Consider the following 19,179-nt stretch of genomic DNA (forward strand, 5'->3'; position numbering starts at 1 on the left):
CAGTTCTTCTCTACATAAACTTGGGATTATAACTTTAGAGGAATGAGATGTCTTTAATTTGACTTTCCATGCTGTGAAATTGACATCTTAATTAAGGTAATGGTTATGGGCATAAACAAATGCATAATCAAGTTTATGCTGTCACTTTCACCATCGTTGAGAGACATTGGGGAGATATTGTGAACAATGAGATATTGGCAGAAATAAACTGTCATTACATTATGGCTTCAGGGCCACTAAATCTGGAATTAATCCAGAGAGAAGGGAGGAGGCTGATTAAAGACTGTGCTGACAAGTTTGAGTTTTGAGTGCATGTGAGGTTGTGGCCTGTGATCTTTCTCTCACACACACACACACACACACACACACACACACACATTCATGTGGTGAGAGAGAATACACGCATGCAGACACAGACACACAGACACAGACACACACACACAAACAGACACACACACACACACACACACACACACACACACACACACACACACACACAGAGAGACACATACACACACACACACACACACACACACACACACTCACCAATCAAGACGATAAATCTTGTTCTTTCCTTTTTAAAGTAAAATATGTTTCCTTTCACATTTATACTACCTCTATTATTTCCCTTCCCCTCTCCTGAGACACCTGACTACATTTTTACTGCCTCACCTGGAGCTGAACCACTGAGAGCCCACTTCAAACACGACACCCTTAACTCATTCATTACCACGGACCCCCACCCACACACCCACACACACACCCACACACACACACACACACACCACCCCCACAATCACTGCCCCGACACCCCAGGCAACACAGAGAACAAGACAGCCGAAGATAAGACCAAGAACACGTGATTTCAGTTTGACACTTCAGATTAATGCCAAATTGGCCGTGCTGGCAGCGAAAGGGTCAAAGGTCAAGGGGAGGTTGAGGACGTGGAGGGGCCACGGCGCACCAGCCCTCGGGGAGGTCATTCGTTCAGGTATGCAGCGCAGCAGCAGCAGCAGAACTGCTTGAGGTCCTCCATATCACCTTCACAGCAGACCACCCGGAGTGGAGAGGGCCATGCTGATGAGTGGGGAGAGAGAAGAGAAGTGGTGTATCAGCAGAGAGGCGACGAACAGCCCCAACATGTTCAGGAGGAAATGGCAGCGAGAATAGGGGGGGGGGGGGAGAATGATTTACATGTTCTTCAGCCCAACCAGCCATCCTACCCATCACCTCTCCTAATTACTTTAAGCCAGACACAGATGTGAAGACATGTTCTCACACACACACACACACACACACACACACACACACACACACACACACACACACACATACACACAGATAAACATACACCCGCCCACCTACTCTATAATGTACACACACACACACACACACACAGATAGAAACACACACATACATGTATACACATTCGTACACACACACATCACACCAAACGTTCCAAGAAGCCAGTGGCTGCTCCTCCCAAAAGCAGGCAGTGAGCGAGAGAAAAAGAGAAAGAGAGCGACAGAGAGAAACGGAGTGAAAGAGAAGGATCAGCCCACACTGGCAACTCAGCCCTGTCTGCGCTCCCCTCTTGACCGGGATATTACTCAGCCACCGATCAGGCTGGACACATGCAACACGGTGGTCTGTCTGCCTGTCCTGTACACTCTCTCTCTGCCTCCAGGGCAATTGACCGAACCCAGCGTTTCCCATGACTCACGGCAACTGCCTGAAAATCAGTTCATGCTGGAAATTTCCCTCACCGCACTCTTTACCTTGGTAATCATTGAGGAGCGAGATACTTTTGGAGGAAGTAAATGTGGTTCATGGTACATAGTGACTTAGATCAGAGAGAAACAGAAGAGAGACAGAGAGAGAGAGAGAGAGAGAGGGAGAGAGAGAGTGAAAGGAGAGAGAGATAGAGAGTGAACGCTTCACAGGAAGAATGCAAGGCTGGGAGGCACCACACAGTGGACTGACTTCAGCCTGGAGAGGAATGTGCCGCACTTGGGAGCGGGAGGACTGGAGTACCGGGATGAGATAGTTCCAGTGCGATCTCCGGGGGCATCGGCAGATCCTTATCTTTCCCTTCCTTCCCTCCCTCCCATCACGGACACACTATGTGGATGCTTGTTCTGTTCCTAAGGATTCTCAGCATTACCTGTGTCTGTGGATATGAATATGAGGATTACTATCCAGGCAAGGAGGAAACAGAGGTAAGACATGACATGAGAATAGGACAAGCTTTTGAAAACAATGGAATTATATATCTCTTGATGTTAATTGTCTCTATCAATTTAACCAGATACGTTGCTACATTGGTAAGTGAGTACAAATGTTAATTTCCCTAAACATTACTAAAATATGCAACAACATTTGTGAAACTCTCAGACAGATTGGTCTGAAATGTTCTTGCTCAATAATGTCAGGATTCACATGATTTTACACCTAGTTTGAAGATTGTGGGCACAAGTAGATGCACTGTAATTGTTTACATTATTTATAAACAAGGTCAGAGTAATGAGTATACAACTAGAGTCAGGAATGCTACTGATGGCAGATATTACTTTGGGTCAACAATAACATGTATGACCTCAGTGTCATTTCTATAGCATCACAGATGTGTAAAGAAAATATATAGCCATATGAATTATCTAGATCACAGATTCCATTTCACATCTTTGTGATTTTAAAAAACTCATTCAATCACATTTGGTGATATGATGCCTTTAACCCACTGGGCATTAATTATAATTGTAAAGAGGCTGGCTGCACAGACCGGTTGACTATCTTCCTGTAATCCTCAACTGTACCTCTGGATGTCTGGATTGGTGCTTCTGGGGAACAACCCAAGAATCCTTTGGCAAAGGCCATGTTTCCATTGGATGAGGACCGCACACAGACATGCTGTGGTCACAGCAGGTGGCAGGTGGCAGATAAGCCATTTCATTCCGGTCCAAAGGCATGACATCATGTTACGCGATCCAAGAAGGACTTAGTGAAATGTTAGATCAACCAATACGCTCGTTACATAAAACAGCCGGCTATGAAAGACATTGCCTACAGTATCAACACTGGCCCATGTCCAAAGTCTGTATAATAGCATACACCAGGCTGTACTGGCCACCATAACAAATGGGACAACCTAGCTTCTTATCTCTGAGAGGAACTTGGCTGAACCCAGTGGAAAAACATGAGCTCCCTGTGCATTGTTTTCTTATGGTCCAGACGGAGCGCTTTGTCTCAACTCCACTTCCATTGATATGCTGCCAGAATGTCCACCTTGGTTATAAAGTTACCTTGTGACAATAGAACCATGAAATGAGAACAGGGGTTTTCAGGAACAGCGTGTATTAATGTCCAGTTTTTCTGACAGGACTGCAGCCTCCCAAAATGTTCTTTTGACAATTTTACAGTACCTTTACTGTATTATGGGACAGCCTACCAGGTGTAGATACCATATCAGTGTAGTCACCAGCATAGGCAATCATAGCATAATAAAAAGAAAGAAACATAAAATAAGTTTGGGAACTATTTAATTTAGGGAACACATGTTAGCCATTAATTCATAGGTAATATGTGTTTACTGCTCAATAAGGTGTGTATTAAATGTCATTACACATTTACTTTATTCAGCAATTTCTTATTCTTGCCAAATAGGTGATTTATTCTTTTAAATCCATAAAAAGCAATTAGTTGGTCTTATTCTGAGGTTATTGATGTATAGTATGGATCAAAATATAAACGTTATAGCCTTCTATTACATTGCAAGCATACCAGCAAGCATGGATCCAGATTAAAGCAACACTAACAAGTTTTTTGTACCTTAAAATAATGTTTCCAAAATCGTTTCAGTGGTTCATCAACTCGTAACAAGGTGAATGGCACTTCTGCATTCGCTTCGCGACCCTCTATCGGCTATAACCGCACTAAACAAGTTTGCCAGATCGAGTAGCGAATCTGTAGTTCAATGGAATGAGACATAAGAGACTACAAATTTGACTTGCTTCTGATGTCGCAATACATCATACTTTCATAAAATCATGCAACATACTCTACCTTGTCTGTGGACATTGTTATTTGCAAAGCCAGTGCTGGATAAACAAATAGCGTGTGTGCGACAGAGGAAAAGTGCTTTGGTGTTGCTTTAACTAGTTGCTTATTAAAGGTTTACCAAGAGTAAAATATCTATTTAGTATGAATAAGAGGTTGCTCAATAAACACCTAATAAATGTGCATGGATGCTTAATACAACCTTGCTGAACACTGATATGCACCTACTACTTATGTCTTAATGGTTAATATGTGTTCCCTTACCTAAAGCGTTACCTGAAGCTTAACTATGTTTGTGAAAATATGTATGAGTGATTATATGAGTGATTCAGTGACGATATACATTGATGTGCATATAGCGACATGCATGCTGTAGGTATTAATGTGAGTATGTAAAGCGCAGGCCTATTCGACTTCAAATCTGGCTACCATGATTATAATATAATCAATAAAATAGTCAGGATACTGTCTAACAGGTTTATTTTACAAATAATCTTTATGGACCTGCTCTATAAGAACCTTATGTCTGTTTGGAATAGTTTTGAGAGCCTTTTGATGCATCTCAGAATAAAGGAATGTCCACCCCATCCAGTGTTTGTGAATATCTTTTACTGAACTTTTTAAATGTAGCTGGGTACTCATGAACGCATGTCTCTTGACTAGTCATAATAGGAATAATTTTAGCAACACCATATTTTGGGCGGCCTGTGATAACCCAGTGGTTTTCCTGTCTCGCCTACATGGTAATGAAGTTGAGTAGCCCTGGTATAGTGTATAGAGTTATATTGGAAATAGCTGCATAATGTTGATTCCATGTATGCATGTGTATGTGGGCTTGTATGTATGTGATGTTGTTGATGCATTTCCCCTATGTGTAATCATTAATGTAATGTTGATCTAACAATTACAAGAATCTCTTCCCTTACCATAGGTTACTACAGTTGAGGACTTAACACTTGGGGTATCCAGCTTGGATGAGTTGTTAGAAGTACTGTATCCAGCATACAGGTTGAGGCAGCGCTGCTTGCAGAGGAGATCGGAGCGCACAGCATCTCCCCAGTACGCTGATGAAGACATGTGGAGGACGCCCCGGCAACTGGCTCTGTTCAAGGATGATGGCACTTTTGATGGTTAGATTTTAAAATGTCCCTCAGCTTCAGATACATCCCCGAAAACACTGTACATAAAGTCAGCTAGGATTTAAGTCTATATCTTATTTTAGGTCCATTATATTCTAGTGAAGGGAGATGTAACTTTGAACATGAGGTTGAGAAAACCTTGGAGGCACAGAGAGTAGGATAGTAGGATAGTAGGCTTTTCTTTAAAAAAAAACCCAGGGCCAATCTGGCAAGAGCACCATGCTCTCTTCTGTTTAAATTACAGGCTCTTTTAAAAATTATCTTGTTTACTCCAAATGTCCTGAAGGTTGCCTCCAGACAAAAACAAATGATCAGATTCACAAAATTAGGCATTTGTTAAAAAATATTACCCTGCAATTGCAAGTCCTGAATTGAATTCAATGATTTAAATATTTTGAGATATGCCAGCAAAGCAACACTGAGACTTCCTGCAACATGGCACATCTAAGAAGGGAGGTTCATGTGAATGTTTAGCACAGTCCAGAGGGATGGAATTCCCAGCACTCATAAAATTACTTCCACAAAAATGTGTGTGGTGGTAGTGGTCCATGAACCAGTAAGTGCTGCTGATTTCTCAAACACTTATTCAGTGGCCGATCTGGCCGTACTTGCACAGATGTGGATCAATTTATGTAGCACTATGCCAGAATAGCCTACCTTGCAGTATGGTGCACCATTAGACCAGAGCAGGGATTCTTTTCAATCCTGTCCCTCTTCCCTCCTTGGCTGCCAGCCTCTCCTGGTCGGCATGCATGAACTCATCAGTGACAGTGTTTACCAAATCAGTCAACAGCTTCTTAATTATACCGACTTCAGTCAGGTATATTGAAGCGCATGGGTAGAGGAAGAGTATGCCGGGAATCAGGGCATGTGGCCTAGCTTTATCTGTGTACAGGTACAGGATCCAGAACGGATTTGCATTTTCCTTCTTTCTCCTGATTCTACCTGATACTGGTAGCTTTATGCTTTATGAGGTGTAAATCACATTGCGCAATGCCTCAGGTGACATGCTGACTAATGTTAGCACCCTTTTTTTGTTAGCAAGTTAGCCTCTCATGCCTCTGGCAGCAGGTCAATCCCATTGCAGGAATGTACCTCTAGGAACAATGGCTGTATAGTTAGGCATTTGTAAAGTAACGGCCATGTGAGGTGAGGGAAGCTACAATTGGTGCCAGTGGGTCTTTCAAGGAAGCTAAATTGTTAAGCAAAGTTTTAACGACAGGGCGTTGGTTTTAATGTATCTTAGGCAAATCTAACTCCAGTGCTGTAGGTGGTAATGGTTATGGCTATGGTTATGGGATTTGGCAGGCGCTTTTGTCCAAAGGGACATACAAATAAAAACAATACAATAGTTCAATTTAACAGTGAACCATTTAAAATGTTGGTAAGACTACATTAAGGAGAATAGCAATAATAAACAACAATGTGAATTCAATCAAAAGCCTGATTAAAATAAGCAAATATTATAATATACAAACCATAACACATAAGAAACACTTAATAAACTAAGTGCATGCTAAAAGATATGCCTTTAGACCCCTCTGGTAATGGTCAACAATGGTACCCTTTGTGAAACATATAAAGCACTGCAGACTCAGAGCCCTTGGAATTTAATAGGCCTAGATTTCAATAAGAAACACAAAAATGACCAAACCACTGGAAAATTCTAACAGGACATTATGCAACATCCTTAATTTACTTAGTCATTTTGGAGGAGATCCAGCGAACAATATGCCGTCCACGAGAGGTGTGTCTGGAAGTGTCTAAGGAATTTCCGGACAGCACCAGTCGATTTTACCTTCCTCGGTGTGTGGGCGTCCATCGATGTGGAGGGTGCTGTCCCAGTGAGGCCTTCCACTGTACCAACACCAGTTATACACTGGTAAACAAAACAGTAAGAGCACCAGAATGCAGCACACATACATATGGAACTGTGTTTTTTTACAATACCCTTATGACACGCAGAAGCTTAAATACTGCTGTGCATTGACTAAGAATGTTTGCAGTGTATACCACACTGAATTAGTATTTACATCTATAATATTATATGATGTCACTTGTTTTCCTCATGACTATAAATGAACCTTTTAACTATAAGTATTTGTTTCATGTTGGTGTTTAGCAAGTAAATTCTTGTAATCTTCCCTCCACCTATTCTTGTCCTCCGCTGGGTTTTTCTTGTCACAGCTCCTGGAGTTGTCTCCTCCACGGATGGAGCGGACCGTGGTCATGGTGTCCGTAGTCAACCACACTTCCTGTGAATGTCTGGCAAAGAGGCCGAGACACTCAATCATCAGGAGGTCTCTTGATGAGCAGCCAACACTGTGAGTCTCCCCCTCCTCAGATCAATGTGTAAATGCATTGCACAATGAAAGCAGTGTGCAATGTTAAGATAAAGATACCTGGTAGGAAATGCCAGATGCTTACATAACTCCAAAGGAAAACTGAATGTCTGTTCCTGTGGTGAATGGATATGGTGTGTCTCATGTTTGTGTGTGTGTGTGTGTGTGTGTGTGTGTGTGTGTGTGTGTGTGTGTGTGTGTGTGTGTGTGAAGGAGGGTCTGATAAATGTTATTTCAAGGAAGAATCGTTGAGCAGAGGCCCAGAATCTCCTTCTGCCTCTCAGCCCCAAAAACCCTGGGCCAGCTCACTCACTGGCAGGCTTAAGACCGCTGTGAGTGGGCCGTGAGCCAGGGCAGGGTGGGGTGTATGGGGGGCAGTTTCTGGATTGCTCTCCAGCTGTGAACTAAAACCACCTGCTGCCACCCCCCCCCCCGCCCAGAACACACTCCATGGCATGTTTTGCTCTGTGAGGTCACAATCTTTCTTGACCCTTTCTCATAACTCCCCCTTGGTTCTCTCCCAGGTGTCCCCAGCCGGAGGAGGCCTGCAGGGCTGGCTTTGTGTGGGACGAGCTGGGCTGCAAGTGTGTTCCAGCGGATCTACTGTCCTTGTCAGAACAAGAGCTGGGTGAGTGAACTGCCGTTGCGCACACGCTGTTGTGCTTAGCACGAAGCGGCACAGCAACTCGTTCCAGCCAGGGCGAGGACAGCCAAGCCTTCTCTGCAGCACAGGCTACACACACATGTGAGGAGTAACTTAGTGCAAAAAGAAAAGAGGGAAAAAAAACGTGAATAATAAATAAAATAAGAATAATGTCATTCTCTCATTTTGTCCATCTGGAATAGAGCCCGGGGACTCCGCCCTGCTGGAGTTGTGCGGGCCAAATAAACTGCTGGACGAGGAGAGCTGCGACTGCGTGTGCCAGAACGGGCTGACCGCGGCCAGCTGCGGTCCTGGGTGGCGGCTGGACGAGGACACTTGCGAGTGCGAGTGCGAGGTCCCGGCAGGCCCCGAGACGCCCTCCTGCCCACCCAACAGGCGCTGGGACCCTGAGCAGTGTGGCTGCGTGTGCCAGAACGGGCTGACCGCTGCCAGCTGCGGTCCTGGGTGGCGGCTGGACGAGGACACTTGTGAGTGCGAGGTCCCGCCAGGCACCGAGGCGCCCTCCTGCCCACCCAACAGGCGCTGGGACCCTGAGTGTGGCAGCTTGTGCCAGGTCCAGTGTCCTGCTAGCCAGCCGCTGGACCCGGAGACTTGCCTCTGCCAGTGCAAGAAGAGCGAGCAGACCTGCATGCTACTGGGCAAAAAGTTCAAAGCTGACAACTGCAGGTGAGTCTACACGGAGAGAATAGTTCACAGGGTGTTTCACAGTATCACTACACCACAAAATACTTCAAGACTACACCACACACTGCATGTACAGTCAGAGAAGACATTGTTCATGTCTTCTGTGACTGTATATCAGAGAAGACATGAACATGTATATCAGAGAAGACATTTCATGTCTGTGTTGTCTGTGTGTCTTTCATGTCTTTTCTGCTCCACTGTGTACTGAATTATGATATTGACGTGACTTGGGAGATTTACTGTTTCCCCCCACATGCCTCCCAGAGGAGACACACTTTCTGTTAAAGCCAGATGATTTTCTTTTCCCTGACGGCCATTGGCTAACCACTGAACCGCCCTTTCGCTACCCACATCGATAACCTTTTAACCTCAGATACATAAGTTCTTGACTGTGCCTGTGGTTTACACTAACAACTGCCTCTGTATTTCCCTTTCTATGAAGCTGTTATCGGCTGCCATGCAAAGATCCTCACAGGAAGTGCCCGAGTGGCTCCTACTACAGTCATTTAGTCTGCCAGTGCATTCCCAACTTTCTGAGGTCAAATGAAAGGGAACTTACATAGTAAGATGTCCAGCTGTTGTGAGCCCTACACGATGAATGGAGAGGATTAGACACTTTTTGGAGACTGGTCCAGAGAAATTCTTCACCGTCCCAACAGACTCAAGCCAGTGACCGCCATTACGGGATGTGCAAGAATCCTACCGAGGGAGTTTGCATGGACAAAGGAGCACTGAACTGGACTGAACTGAGATATACTGAACTGTTACATAAACAGCCATGGAGCAAACTTTCTCAAGCTGCTCGTTCTGAATATATTTATCAACTGGTACCCTTTGTTGAACTTGAAGGAACTGAATTTATGAATGCTGCTGTTTCCTATGTAAAGAAAGACATTAACCGAACTTTGTTGCATTAGCAAAACATTATTTATTTATGGGGAGTCATTTCAGGTGGTTTCAAAACCAACAGTCGTGCATCTAGTTTGTAATCTGTGGCCAGTGGGTAAGAGAGCTGAAGCATATTATGTCTATAAATTATAAGATGTTGATAAATGTTGAGTGAGCTGGTGACATAACAGATAAATCATAACCACTACAGTAAACACTTGTGCGTAATGAGGACTTTCGTTTTTTTTTTTAAATGAACATTTATCACGTGTATTTAATTTAATTAAGGCGGAGAACCAAACAATCAGTGTGGGCTGTAACAGGATATGATTCACATTAACGTCATTAGTGTATAAGACAGACAGCGTATTATTATTTTAGCATCAGCTGTTTTCTCGCTGTGGGCAGAGCCAGCCCAGCCTTCTGGATGGCATTGTGTTGATGTCATTAGAAAGCAACCGCCCAGGCAGAGTGTTTGAAGAGGAGAAAGCCATGGGAAAATTCAATAACATCGCGCCATAATGCGCAAAATGTGCTCTGGTTGGGCCTGGGTGTAACTCCAAATGTGTCTCTGATTGATGTTGTTGCTGTGGAGATGGGCTCATCTGTGGAGCGTAGGCCGTCATGATTGAGTTCGTTTGGCCGTCTGCTCCTCTAGCTCTTTCTCTCAAAGGGTGCATCTGATTATGGGAAAAGGTAGAGAGCAGGCGAACAGCAGGTCGGCATGTGTATGGGAAAGCAGACTTGCAGAGCTGCTGCTGTGCCATAAGGCGCGTACTGTGTTCTCAGAGCAGTGTTGAATCGCAAAAGGCACTGGGGGAAACACACCCTCCCTCTGTGAGAAACGCGTCTTCAAATTGTGTCTCAGATTCCTCATTCGGAACATATGTGTTCTAGATAATAAACAAAATTTATTGAGGTCAATTGAAGGGAGAGGTGAAACCTTTGCTTGCTTGGTTTTATCTGTGACCACTATCAAAAGGTTGGTGTACGGTATAGCTTTCCACTGTACTCCAAAAGAGTCAACACGATTGTGTATTCTTTAGTCTTGATTTTACATGTAATAATATCTCAAAATAAAAAATGACTGATTTTTATGTGTAATAAATTAAGTTTAACTTTTATCAACAACATATTTTTCTTTTCAGATAATTTCTACAGATGCACAGATTTATTTTTGTAATTCCTGAACCTAAATAAACAGATTAATATTTAATCATATTCAGAACTGCTCCATTACTTACATAAGGTAGTTTTGCGGATATTTTCATCTTCTTTTTTTATATCACTGCCATCATGTGGGTCATAATCAAAGAGTAACTTGCGCTAACTAATAGTAGGCCTATATCAGTCATTAAAGAAGACCACAAACATGCATTGAATGTTAGTATACAGACACAAGGTACTCCATATTTCTGCAGTCTGTGGTCCAGGCTACGAATTGGCAACTCTCACTGTCATAGAGCACAATTGCTGACTTTTTCCTTATCGAGCGCCCTCCTCATTTATTGGCACCCCTGGTAGAGATGAGAAAAAGAGATATAAAAAAACATGTTTATTTTATCTTAGTTTCACAATCAAATCACAAAAAAAAGTTATTTGCAATTTCACGTTGAGGAGCATTGCCTTGTTGCATTATTTGCCTACACAGGTTCTCACAGAGTGATGAATACCTGGGCAGCTAATACTTCTAAGAGACTCTCTGGCTCTCTGGGATGCTCTTTTTATAGCCAGTTATGGTGCCAGTTAACGTGTGTTTTCTTTAGCATTACTCAACCCTTCCAACCCTTTTGCTGCTCCTGTAACAACTTTTTGGAGACTTGTATCAGGCTGGTATTGAATTCAAAAATGAGCAAGATATTTAGTTTTTATTTATATTTTACACAATGCACCAACTTTTCTGAAATCAGGGTTGTAGAAATATATTGATGATCATGCTCATAACTGGAACTAATGTTGTCAGTAATATTTGAAAAGAATAATATCTGATAACTGATCTGATAACAGCATATGCTTATTAGTGTGACCTCCTTAACTCTATCATCACATAATCTATGACAAGCTTCAGCTGCAGAAATTAAAATGAATTAAAGGTGTTCTAAGCGATGCTGGGTAACGTCACTTCTGTTGACATTCAAACAAAACAGAGAGCTAGCTTGCAACGCGATTTGCTGGAACAGTTTGTTACGTTTTTATGGGCTAGGTTTGCCCAGGTTGTTTTTGTTGCCGTTTTTGGAGCCTGGGCTGTCCACAGAGATCGCGTTTTTTTACAGTGTATTCAGGACACAGACAGCTAGTGGATGGTGAGGTGATGTTTGCTGTAAGTGATAAGTAAGTGTAAGTGTAAGTGTTTTAGCCTAAAAAATGTGTGGCATCGCTTAGAGCACCTTTAAAGTGTTGTTTTTTAATTCCCAATCAATCAAATAGGGAAATGACAACATTGACCTCTCTGGCTTTCCCTGCTTGGCTAAATTGGTTTGTTATGGTCTGAAGATCAACTTTTCACAGTTGTGTGATGATGTCTAACACTCCATTGTGTGAGAATAGGAATTTATTGCCATCGCTTTTCAACATAAGCATAACTTTTATCCTTTAGCATAATTTTTCAACATCCAAGGCTTCATGAAAGTCTATCGCTCTGCCTGCATGTCGAATAATTAGGTTAAAGAGGTTACCTGGTCTGTCAAAAAGTGACTAAAAGGGTCCATTCTCTAGCCTGGTACAAAGTTCTATGGTGCAACAGGAGTTCCGGGAGACGCCACTCTCCCCATTATGAGTCAGTGTACCATCAAAAGGATTTGAAAGCTGTAAGGTAAAATTGTTACATAGTGTTACTTTAAGACATATATCTTGATTGAAATATAAATGTTCTGAATAAGTCAAAGCATAACCGCAAAATCTCTTTGTTCAAACATGCCCTCTCAACACCCTACAGGTCTCTTAACACAGCAATGCATTTTTCTACATCTGTGCTTTAACAGGTAAAATGGTATAAAAAGGCACAGGAATCCACAATAAAGACTCTCAGTCACGCGTTCTATAAACAAATGATTCCTATAATTATCTCATCTCTTTCCTACAGCATCCCAATATGCCATTTATGACAATTCAAAGCCTTTGTTATGACATCCAAGCTAATTCCATGCTTCTAAAGTTGCATTTTCCAGACAAGCTTGAATCTGCCCGATATTTGTGATGCGTAGTAGTCATTATTATGCTTGTTGAACTCCTTTTAGATGCTTGCATTTTTGTTGTTTTTGTTAGTTAAGTGTCATAGTCAGTGACTGCTTCAGACAGAACATGCATTTGGATAAAGAGGAATTGAGTACTCTATCAGTTGAGGTTATTCAATTACTTAAAAAATGTGTTGTTGTTTACATTCATAAAACAGTGAAAACAAGCAAGAATGGTAAATCAATAACAAACTAGATGTACCGCATAGCGGTACAAAATATGACCGCCGCTCAGTCCTGTACATCCGTTCTGCGAAAATAAATCACACTTTAATTTGTCTCCATCTTTTACTCCATCCCCCACTCTTGAAACTTTTGTGTATGCTTGTTTGGCGTGCCAGAGTGTGTGTGTGCGGCTGCACAGAAAGTAGCCTACTGGGGCCTGTACTACGAAGCGGGGTTTCTGGCTTATCTGGGTAACTTCGAGAGTAACTTGATCACGTGTGGCGTAACTTCCCGATTAACCCGTACTACGAAAGGTGGATAGGTTTTAACCGAGGTATGCTGCCATGGCAATTTACGCTGCATCTCAAACCTGCTCCGACCAGGTTATGTTCTTGGTTAACCCGAGGTTTCCGTTAACCACACCCTTTATAAGTACCACCCCTCCACTAACAATTTCTCCCGAGACATGTCGGCGTACCTGGATGATCCATACGACATTGGAGCGCAAATCGTGAGGGACTCTCTTCGCAGGGCGAGGGGTTTTAGAGACCGCCAGAAAATATATGTAGCCTACCCGGACGATATTCTCTATGAAGATATAGATTGTCAGCCGAGGGAATTCGTTATCTTTGTCAGATGATCTAGGAAGACGTCTCATAGCAATGCCCGTACGTGGACATTCATGTATTCAATCGGTGATGCAAGAATACTGTATGTCCTAAAATAAATCGGACATAGGCCTACAGTATGCTGAACATCTGAGCAAGAATAGCCTAAAATAAATCGCACATAGCCTACAGTACGCCTAATAAATAAAAATCACCATTTTAACAAACTTGTTGAATTGAATGTCATATTACTGTAGGCTACCCTGCACATAAAGGCTACACATTTCCACAGCACCAGAATCCGACCGAATGCCTCCCTCAACCCCCTCCATAATCGGCCTTCCACTATTATTTGCGATGGCCAACTCCTCTGCTACTGTAAAACACTCTGGTGCCTTACAGTAGTGTTCAAAGACACCTTTTTCTTGTTAGCTGTAAAACAGAGGCCAAGTGAAGGCTACAATCATAGGCCTACATGTTTTCATAATTAAGAAATATTAATGCAAGCTATGACTATATAAACCACTATTCTGAATAATGTGTTTGTGTTTCATTTTCACCTGCTGCCATGTGCGTTTGGCAATGGTGTTGCATCTGAAATGTTCACAGGATTAGGCATACACTAAATCAGTCAATGGGGCTACTTAAACATTCAATTATCCTTATTACTGTAATCTATATGCCCACTTCTAAATTGTGTTGCATCTGTAGGCATTTCTATGAACTCAAAATAAGTAATTTAATTATTTCAACTCATTAAATACATTCCGCAAGCTATTAATCCTCCGTATGTGAAGATCATGTGGAAATAAAACTTTACTTTTAGGCATTTAGGATCTGCAATACGTTGCCAACAGCCTTGCCAGCTTGCTTTGTTCACTGCCGACGTATTTGATTTTTGTCGTAGAGTGGGTTTTAATTCCTCATAACTTGTCATAATAATTGTGCATTCCCCATCCGTAAAATAAGATGAACGCGTCATCACTGAAAGTGGTGATTTGCGCTGCAACCCGCCCCTTTTATGTGAACGCGCACAAACTCCAATGAGGTTAACCCCGGCTCAACAAATCAACTTCATAATCAGCGTCGTAGTACCGATTAACACCACTAAAGATAACCAGATTTTGTCAACCCCTGTTTAACAAAGTAACCCTGGGTTACATCTGGGTAGGTTAAGCTCCCTTCGTAGTACAGGCCCCTGGTGCTGAAAAGGTGAATAGATTGTAGAATAGCCAAAGAAGATGTAGCATTGTTATAAAACCTTTAAAATCTCTAAACAATCACAAGTAGGGCAGTTCATCACAGTTTATCCATCGCAACTGGATTGATGAAAGGTCACTTACACCTACATTGTATTTGGGAAAAGCAAAAGGTATCAGCATAATGTTATTTATTTATTTATTTATTTATTTATTTATTTATTTATAAACAAAAACATCTCTGTCAGTTCCATGCCGTTTTCAACAGCTATTGAAAGCTAGTCATTTTTGGATGGATGGATTTTTTGTGAATGTTTCTTCTTCTACATAAGATTTTAGTCATCTTTAGTTCATGTGATACTTTATTGTCAATGCACAAATTAAGTAACAGTAGTCTGAAACGTTATTGTTGATGCACAAATTAAGTAACAGTAGTCTGAAACGAAATTCTGTTTTACATCTAACCAGTGGTGCAAATAACTGACATGTCCAAATGGGCCTTGATGAAATGCGTCGCTAGACTGTTACACATTTTAACGGGCCAAAGTTGAAGAGCTGTTGTCCGTTATTGTTCGTGCAAATATAGGCTGATTCATGTTCCCTTGCATTGTGTAACTGAGGTCCATGGCTAGTCTGGCTTTCACCAGACCAAGCTCAATCTTTTAAGAAATCAAAAAATAAATAGCGGGCAGATCAGGCTGGGTTCACCCAGCCTAGTCCATAGGCACCCGATATTGTTTAATTTTCCGATTGAGATATCCACGCTCTGGCTATTCTAAATGCAAAAATGCATCAGGGAGTTATGACAAAACTGTAACTAACAAACTAGATCCTAATAGAAAGCTGTTAGCTTCCCTAAGCTACAGGTAGGCTTATAGGCCTATTTACAACATAAATTGGCAATAGGCTATGCTGGCGACACAAATAAAATCTCATTTGGAAACCAATGGCTTACGCCTTACGGCTATCAAGCGGACTTAAACTGCCATATCGTGGCGAAAAGTTGTAATAAAATTCACGCAGCTCCATGAGTCAAGGAAAGCGCGAATGAAGTAGCCACTTCTAAATGGGACCCACTACACTTAAGGTGTGTTGCTAAAGCAGCCATAATGAAATGAAGGTGTCATTGTTTGGATACTTCACACACACGTGCTTTTTAATTTCACAGACTACAACTACCAAGCTGGAATCAAAGCACATCGATTCCCCTCTCTCTCACACCCTGCACGCACTTAAAACAAATAAACAGGCGTCTCAGTCTCAGTCTCACGCATGTACAGTATAGGCAAAACTGTATCAGACCGGTGTAACGTTGGTTAATCTTCCATTGCACAGAATGATTTTTGTAGCACGTGCAACAAATGACAGTCGAAAGATACAATTACAGTGCTGCTATCAATTTGCTTGGTATAACAGCATTTATAGTTTTCTACAAATGCAAACAAATTGGCCTCCATCACTCAACCAACGCTAACGGTAACATTACCTAGGTCCTTATTGATATTATAAGATTAACGTACCTGCAGTAAAAACCAAGCATGTCCGATAAACATTCTCAGATTTATTTCGGCTTCAAGAAGAAATGGGAATTACATTTCATGTGAACATTGTCCTATCCTTATTAGACGTTCTCTGCGGTAAACTACACCCACTTTTAACTTCCAACAAAATTACGTCTCACTGCAACGATGCGCCATCTAGTGGACAAACGACTACTTATCGCCAATACTGGAAATGCAGCCATGATGATGGTGATGAATATTTATTATGGCTTTCTTTTAATCCTACTGAATTTGTAATTATGTATCGGCCGTTCTAATACCGATAGTATGTGGGTGCCTGTGTGTGTGTGCATGTGTATATGTGTGCACCGCCATCTACAGGCCAATGCGTGTACAGTCACTAAATGTACACATAACCTAATTTTTTTTAGACCCCCCCATGGATGAAATTCATGATTCATAAAATAACACATAGAACACATAAAATTTGGTGCAGTTCTGAACATCTTAACTGAAGATAGGGGCGATTAAAGCAGAATAATATTGCATTTTCATTTTGTACCGGGGGGGGTGCAAATCACAAATGAGTGATTATGGGCCAGGTTGATGTGGGCCCTTGAGACCAACATACCACAAAAGATTCTTCATTCTCAGTGCCACGGTTCAGGTAGTTATTTAGGAAAAACTTTTGCTTTTAATGCAGTTCAGGGGGCCCAGCACGAGGGGGGGGGGGGGAGAGAGTGGCCCCCGGCGACAAAACGAATTTTTTCCGTAAAAGTAGTGGGGCTACATACCCACCAAATTTCATGTGCACAAATTTCGGTGTTTCGGTGTCCCGGGTATTGTTGACCAAAAATTCAGGAAGTAGATTACGAAAAAAAAAAAAAAACTTTGACAATCATTATATGACCGCTTCGCTAGCTTCGCTAGCGGCGGTCATAATAACTTACCAGAATTATGTCCTTGAACACATTTCATTCATACTTTCACTATACATGAATTGTTACTGTCACTGATTTACAGCAGTGTAAATAATGGCTCATGCAGCCTTTTTGCATCGGCATTATATTCATTATTATTACATTAATACACAGGATTAGATGTTAAAATCCCTTGTGCCAAAATCCAAGGTAAAAACACATTCAGAAGCCCCTGCTCAAGTTTAACTTTAAAAAGCACATTACCCACAAATCCGCCAACAAATGGTCACAAGCACAATGCAAATGGCCTATCCAACAGCAGTAGCCTATATAGTATGCGGCATGTCATTGGGGTTATCAAGTGGGCACCCTCATTCACCGATGTTTCGTTAAGTTAGGCCCACGACACCTCATGAAGGCTTAACAGTGAAACCAGCGTCCTGGAGACACTCCCCTCCATGCTACCACCATATTACCACATTGAAATATCCAATACTCAAAATACTCTTAACCAGCCCAGGCATGGTCTAAGTTGGCTAGGTCGGTCCGTCCCGTTGATGTGGACTGAACCATAAACCATAAAGAACCTTAGCCAAGTACCATCACCCTAGGCACAGCCCATCACAAACACAAAACAAATTAGCCAGTTAGCTTAGCCCACTATCTTAGGCCCCATCCCAAACACAAAACAAATTAGCCAGCAGTTAGCAGTTAGCTTACGCCCCATGCTGCCCCATATTACCACAACAAGCATCCAAATACCCTTAACCAACCTAGGCATGGTTTAAGTTGGCTAGGTCGGTCCGTCCCGTTGATGTGGACTGAACCATAAACCATAAAGAACCTTAGCCAAGTACCATCAACCTAGGCACAGTCCATCACAAACACAAAACAAATGAGCCAGTTAGCTTACCTTAGCTTGCGCCCCAGGAAGGGTAACTTCTCCTTACCCACCACCAAAACAAATGAGCCAGTTAGCTTACCTTAGCTTGCGCCCCAGGAAGGGTAACTTCTCCTTACCCACGACCAAAACAAATGAGCCAGTTAGCCTACCTTAGCTTGCGCCCCAGGAAGGGTAACTTCTCCTTACCCACAACCATTCGCTTGCCCGTTCTGCTGCTAAGGACATGTTACTAACCACCTGCCTTAGACTTCGACCACAAATGCCCAATTCAGACAGCAAGCCAATAGCAGATCTGGCCACAAACCCACGTGCACCGATTTCAATAGGCCTTAATCGTGCACTCCAACCTCGCTTAGCTGCCTCCTCTGCTATTTCAGTATATTTAGCTCTCTTCAGCTCATTGGCCACTTCCACTCTGTCTTCCCAAGGAACAGTGAGTTCAATGAAGTAAACTATCTTCTCTGAATCCGACCATAGAATTACGTCAGGACGTAGCTTAGTACTCACTATATGTGGAGGTACCGCCATCTGCTGGCCAAGATCAACCTTCATTTCCCAGCCCGCCCCATTTTTCAACTGGCCGGTTTTGCACCTGGCCTTCGCGGAACAAGGTTTATCCCCCTGACGTACAAAGTTAATTTGCCTTACCCCTTTACTAGCTGCTAATGAATTGACTTCTCTTCTTTTATCCTTTATTGCCGCTGCCACACATTTCAATACCTGGTTATGACGCCACGTATACCGCCCCTGGGTGAGACTTACCTTGCATCCTGATAGGATATGGTGGAGACTGCCCACACACGAGCAAAGTATGCATTTATCATCCTCACCAAACCATTGACTTAAATTCTTGGGAGATGGGAGCACATCATATG

At 42.4% G+C, this 19,179-nt stretch overlaps 1 protein-coding gene across 1 annotated transcript; it reads left to right on the plus strand.

Moving 5' to 3' along the window:
- The first annotated feature begins 1,472 nt into the window (after nt 1-1,472).
- On the plus strand, nt 1,473-10,904 carry LOC143111532 (vascular endothelial growth factor C-like). The gene is made up of 7 exons (XM_076273776.1): nt 1,473-2,219; nt 4,988-5,186; nt 6,899-7,089; nt 7,383-7,519; nt 8,062-8,165; nt 8,384-8,867; nt 9,328-10,904. The coding sequence occupies exons 1-7, from the start codon at nt 2,124-2,126 to the stop codon at nt 9,446-9,448; spliced, it is 1,332 nt and encodes a 443-aa protein (XP_076129891.1). The 5' UTR covers nt 1,473-2,123; the 3' UTR covers nt 9,449-10,904.
- The last annotated feature ends 8,275 nt before the right edge of the window (nt 10,905-19,179 follow it).

The sequence above is a fragment of the Alosa pseudoharengus genome, unplaced genomic scaffold (genome assembly GCF_046254945.1).
Source record: "Alosa pseudoharengus isolate Yale_2024_CS ecotype anadromous, Long Island Sound unplaced genomic scaffold, YU_APseudo_1.1 YU_APseudo_1.1_scf_8, whole genome shotgun sequence".
In the NCBI taxonomy this organism is placed as follows: domain Eukaryota; kingdom Metazoa; phylum Chordata; class Actinopteri; order Clupeiformes; family Clupeidae; genus Alosa; species Alosa pseudoharengus.

Excerpts from the sequence above, each read along its gene's own strand:
- LOC143111532 (XM_076273776.1), top strand. The coding sequence starts at position 2,124 with ATGTGGATGCTTGTTCTGTTCCTAAGGATTCTCAGCATTACCTGTGTC. Across the intron at positions 2,220-4,987 it reads CAGGCAAGGAGGAAACAGAG|GTTACTACAGTTGAGGACTT; the intron begins GTAAGACATGAC and ends CCCTTACCATAG. Across the intron at positions 8,166-8,383 it reads CTTGTCAGAACAAGAGCTGG|AGCCCGGGGACTCCGCCCTG; the intron begins GTGAGTGAACTG and ends CATCTGGAATAG.